At 51.3% G+C, this 5,531-nt stretch overlaps 1 protein-coding gene across 1 annotated transcript; it reads right to left on the reverse strand.

The window, feature by feature from the left end:
* Positions 1-1,167: 1,167 nt before the first annotated feature.
* Positions 1,168-4,049, reverse strand: hb (zinc finger protein hunchback). The gene is made up of 3 exons (XM_084581216.1): positions 3,071-4,049; positions 1,827-2,111; positions 1,168-1,757 (listed from the first exon to the last, which is right to left on the reverse strand). Exons 1-3 carry the CDS (start codon positions 4,047-4,049, stop codon positions 1,168-1,170), a joined length of 1,854 nt encoding a protein of 617 aa, XP_084437342.1.
* Positions 4,050-5,531: the final 1,482 nt, after the last annotated feature.

Below are 5,531 nucleotides of genomic sequence, written 5' to 3' on the forward strand. Positions count from 1 at the left end.
ATATTCTGCTGTTGTGTTTTTCGACTAGGGGACGCTGTTATATTACATTTGTAGGATTGCGTCCAGTGCGCACTCAACATTTCTTCTTTTGATTCTGCATATGCCACCTTGTGGAATCGACCCGTAGTCTCCGGTGACCGAACCAACGGTGAGGAACTCTACACGTGTCGCAAATCGCAGCAACAGGTGTCTAATTCGTGACTAGTCTTTTCTGACTTATAAAGTGCAGCTAGCATGGAGCACGCTTACAAGCTTGTGCACACAGGTCTTTGCCGCTCGCTGCACGGAGCGTTTGTTAGTAGGAGCGACCTACATGCACGCGCTGCGCCGATTGATGCGTGCGCCGCGCGAGGTGGTGGTGGCCGGGGCGCAGCACGGACGCACCTAGTGGCAGAAGGGAAAATAAAGATGAGTCTTTGTTTGGGATTTACGGCTCGCGGTCACTCATTCCTGACTTGCGTTAGCGCCCCAACAGTAGTAAGCCCAAGTAGCTTTCGATTCTGAGTTGTGTAGTGGAGCTTTTGTAGCATCCCTGGAAGTTCTAGATGAGAGATTTAACCAATCCAATTCTCGGAACACCACCTGTAAACGCGCCATGAATAGAGCTGGAGATATCGCGTCTTCTTGCTTGACAACCAATCCGTCCTGATTGGTATTCATCACTTTTATTGCTATGAACTGTGGCCACTCTGCTACCACTGTGGAAACTTTTCAGTGCTGTGGATACTTTTCAGTAACTTCTTGAGCACATAAGTGTAATGAAATTATGGGCTCGGGACATCGATACGAAGGAAACCAACAGCCAACGACACCAAGGGAAGTATAGGAAATGTTTTTTATGATGTCGATGGGAAATTAATGGCGCAATTATTTTATAGTTGAAAGATATTTGATTTTTCTTACACGATGGTCGCATGTCAGCTGAGGTTTCGACTAAGTCAAATCATTGATGCCAAGAGGAAGAGTGTTGAGAAAGAAATAGATAGACTAACAAAAGGATGAGTTATGCCAACTGTGAACAGGCTTTCAAGTCTGCCTTGTGCTCCAAGCCTACGCCAAACGTGGGATCGCAGCCTTCGAACGAAAGGTTACCCGCCTTGCTAAAAGCGAAGGGGACTGTCCCTTTCTCATTGCTGAAACTAGCAAAGGAAACAGTGAAAGTTAATCTCAATAATGTGCAGCGCGCGCAATGTGCAAGAAAAAGGCCAGCTTATCCTCGCTACGCTGTCCGCACATGTTGCACGTGAAAGGATCGTGGTACCCATGGTACCCCATGTGAACCGTGTACATGACGCAGTGTTCGAATGCAATGTCGCAGTAGACGCAGCGGAACGTGTCCTTGGTCTTCTCTCCGTTCTCAGCCTGTGTAGAGAGCTCGCGTAGCCTGGACGCCAGAATGGAGGGAGAGCCCTGCGCGGCCACGGAGGACGGCTCGGCAGACTGCGGGTTCTTGTCCTCTTCTTCAGCGTCGGAGGCATCCTGAAGTCGCATGCACAGCTTGTCGATACGAATCGCCCTGCCCTTGCGTCGACTGCGCGGCAGATCAGCGGGGGCATGGCTGAGATCCAGGGGAGAGCCTCGCTTCTCGTCCTTCGGAAGAGGAGGTTCGTGGCTGGACGTGGAGGACACGTACGCCACGTCCACTGCTGGCGGCGGCGGCGGCAGCGGCGGCGGTGGGGTTCGCTCTGTCTTTACCACGTCGTCTTGTAGCTGCTGCTGTTGATGCTGCTGCTGCTGCTGCGGGATTACCGGTGGCGTTTGTAGTCCCTGAAACACTCGTGTCTGCTGAGGCTCCTGCATCTGTTGGGGAGACTGTAGCTGCTGGAGTGGCGGTGGCGGCTGGGGCGGCATGGACGGCTCGCCAGCAAGGTTCCGGAAGCCGTACAGCCGTAACAGGTCTTGACTCTCGGCGTGTCCCATGACGTGGCGGCCCATCTGCTGCTCGTCGGCCGTGGCGAAGTCACACGCGCTGCACTTCCACGGCACCGTGCCGGGAGAAACTTGAGTTGCGACGCGCATCATTTGCTGCTGTGCGCATGCCATGGCCGGGATGAGGCTCACCAGCGGCTGTCCCTGCACTGGGGACGAGATGGGACGCGGGTTAGCAGCGGCTCTGCGGGAAAGTCAGTGCTAGCTGCAGATCATTTATGAGGCGGGCTAAAAAAGAGGAACCTGTTGTGGGGGTCTAGTTCCACTCGTGCTCTGAGAAACGGAAATAATATATTTGCATATGAGACCTACAGTAACACTAACATTGTCATGTATATGACACAGTTGCTAACTGCAGCCGCATTTCGGTGTAGACAAAATGCGAAAACATCTCCGTATCATTACCATGCCAGTGCACACCAATGAACCCCTGGTGGCCAAGATTGATCCGAACTGCTCCACTATAGCGCCTTTCATGTCCAGTCTGTATACATTTGGGACGTTAAACCTCACATACTATAATGTACCATGAAATACCATACCACTCTGTACCGTACCGTACCATACCATGCCATACCTAAAATAGAGTAGAGCGAAAGAAGATCGCTACACAGTATGGAAGGGCACGGAATAAAGGCAGAGGGGAGCCTCAGTTCGAAAACCTTGCCAACTTTCCCTCTACCCTTGTTCAGTGCTCTTTCATACCATACAGTTTTTTTGAAGCAGGTCTGAGCGTGGTCTGTACAGCCGACTGTTATTTCTCTTTGCGCAATTGCATATTTATTTAAGCTGCATTCGCATCTTGCAGAAGTTGAAGTTGAAAGTTTATTTTCGTATAAAGAAAAACAACGTACAAGAATATACAGCGAGTCTTTTTAGCAGCTTCAGTGTCATGTTGACTAAATCCCTATGAGTGCGCTAATGTAACTGGCGTCCCTTGAATATCTATATGCATATATCGAATGTTTGGAATAGCCAAAACTTTAGACTACATCGCAGAGTACGAGTGTCCGTCTGAGATATTAAGGGGCGCGTCAATCATGCTGTCTTCATCTACAGATCTGGTTGGAATACGCTGTTCAATATGACCATGCTTATATCTTGGGACAAGTGTATGCTGAATGAAAAAACTTAAGCTTACCGCTCAGTTCCTGCAAAGGTGGCATTGCGGGTTCCGGCGGAGGGTACTCGCGGGGACCCCGACGCGGTCCGCGCCTGGTGCCGTAGACGTCCAGCACCGGATACGGGTTGGGGCTTCCGTCCGAGTTGAGCACGCTGGCCGGCCGGTGCTCGTACTTGCGCAGATGCAGCTTGAGACTGTGGCAGTACTTGGTCGCGTAGTTGCAGTCAGCGCAGCGGTACTGGTACACGTTAGAGTGAGACTTGAGATGGCTGTTGAGCATGCTTTTGTTGACGCAGCTGTAGTTGCACTTGGAACACTTGAACGGCTTCGAGCCGAAGTGGTTGCGCAGGTGGTACTCCAGGTGGTGCTTGTACTCAGTCACGAACGGACACTTGGGGCAGCTGAGCAGCTTCTCGGTGCGGATGTGAACTTTACTGTGCTCCCAGAAGTCCGTCTTGCTGGCCGCCACGTGACCGCACTGGCGGCACCTGAACGTGCGGTCTTTGCACTCGTCGGCGCCCGGCAGGGTCTGCTGCCACTGGTCGTCCGAGTGGAAATCCTTGACGTGCCTCTTGAGCCGGCCCTCGGTGCGCGACCGGTAGTCGCACATGGGGCACTTGTGGTCCAGGTGTGTCGCCATGTGGCCGTTGTACTCGGCCTTGGAGCGGCCCTGGAACGAGCACATGTGGCATCGGTACGGACTAGGAGACACGGAGTCCGCCGTGGTGGCATCCGTGGAGGAAGGCAGCAGTTGTAGCTGCTGGACGTTGCGTGCCGGGACCAACTCGGTTAGGTGGGGGCCTTCGTCGACGTTGCCTTCTAGCGCGGAGCCCAGCGCGCCGGTCTTCTGCAAGGCGTTCTGCAGCTGCGCCAGCGGGTTTTCGATGAGGTTCGAGTTGCTGTCGCTGTCATCGCCGCATGAGACGTCCGAGCGCTCACGGCTGCCGCCGTCCTCGGTCATGGCGCTGCCGTCACCTTCGTCCTCACAAGTACGCATTTGTTCTGCGAAAGATAAAGTATATATAATTAGCTTTGCAGGAGCAGTAATTGCACTTTTTTTTTTTCATTTTTGGGAAGCGTAAGTGTGAAGCTGCTCTCTTGACGTGACAAGCATGCATAATACCAACGTATGCGGGGTGCACTGCGTGGAGAGCGAAACACACTATACGGAACGCGATGCAAGTGACTGACGCCAGGGTCATTTGTGACATAAAGCAGCTGGGACGAAAGAAAGCGAAGGATCCGCAGTTAATGCGAACGCTAGTTGTTAGGGGCTTGAACGAGCCATTAGGACATCTCACGACAAATAGATCAACGACTTTTTTTTTATTTATAATACAAATATCAGCGACTGGATCCTAAAAAATTGAGCCCCCACGTCCGGTACGACGTACTAGCTAACACCGCAGGTGTCCCGTAAATCCAATTTCGTTGTTAGAGGAATACAGCAACGGCGAAGGCAAGAAAGGAGGCAGAACTTTTAGAGCACTGTAGAGATCTGAATTAGAGGAATGCGAAACCACGTGCGTTGGATGCTCTTCAGCAGCTCCTACAGTGTTATGACTCAGCACTTTTGAGCGTCATGACTAGACACTAGTCATGGTCATGGCTGATTGACTTACACAATTAAGTCATGGACTCCATAGTCATGTACATTGGACCCCCGACCTGACTCATGACAAGTGATAGAGGGCGCAAGTTGCCACATGTCCAGGGAAGGCGGGCGTGAAACTTACTAATTCCTCCAAATTTGAAGTTGGCTTGTTAGATTGCATTACTTTTTGGGTAACAGATCGGAAAGTGCAGTGTCAGCTCATAAAAAACGCACTGATTATGTGGGCCACAGGTAATCGTGCCCAATGTACACGATAAGGAATGAGTTAAGACCATCATTAGAATATCTCTTGTTGCAGAGGACAAAACTCGGAAAAAGCGGCCAGCTGTTCGGACAGCATTCAAAATCAGGCGTATATGCGAAAGACCGCCGAGCTAAGCCACGCGAGTGACGCCGATAATGGTATCTAAGCTGTCTTCCTAAATGCTTTAGCTCCAGAGAACGTATACTTCCAACATGAGTCTGGACGTTTTGCTTCTATTGGTTCAGCGACGCACATACTGCGCATGTTCCCCAATTTCTTTATAGACTTCCTTAAAATATATTTCACACTGCACATCACAGGACACAGAGATAATACAGCATATAATAAACGCACTTAGCCTACACCAGCATGCCAGCGCAAATGATTCGCAGCTGAAGACTCAGCGAGAGCCCATGGGGTTTCTCTTTTACCGCATGTGGTTGCCTTCAGGCGTAGAGTTCAAAGTCGATGCTTTGCATTTTTACGCTTTTCGAAAATGTTTTCAGATAAACGCCTAGAGCAGCTCGCGTTCTGCATCAGCAGCCGGCGTCGTTTGGGCTCGAACGGGCCGCCAAAGTCCCCCTTTCGGTCCCTGCTCGGGACTGCAAAGAAACACGGGA

The sequence above is a fragment of the Amblyomma maculatum genome, chromosome 10, assembly GCF_055883805.1.
Source record: "Amblyomma maculatum isolate TAMU_Amacu chromosome 10, ASM5588380v1, whole genome shotgun sequence".
Taxonomy (NCBI): domain Eukaryota; kingdom Metazoa; phylum Arthropoda; class Arachnida; order Ixodida; family Ixodidae; genus Amblyomma; species Amblyomma maculatum.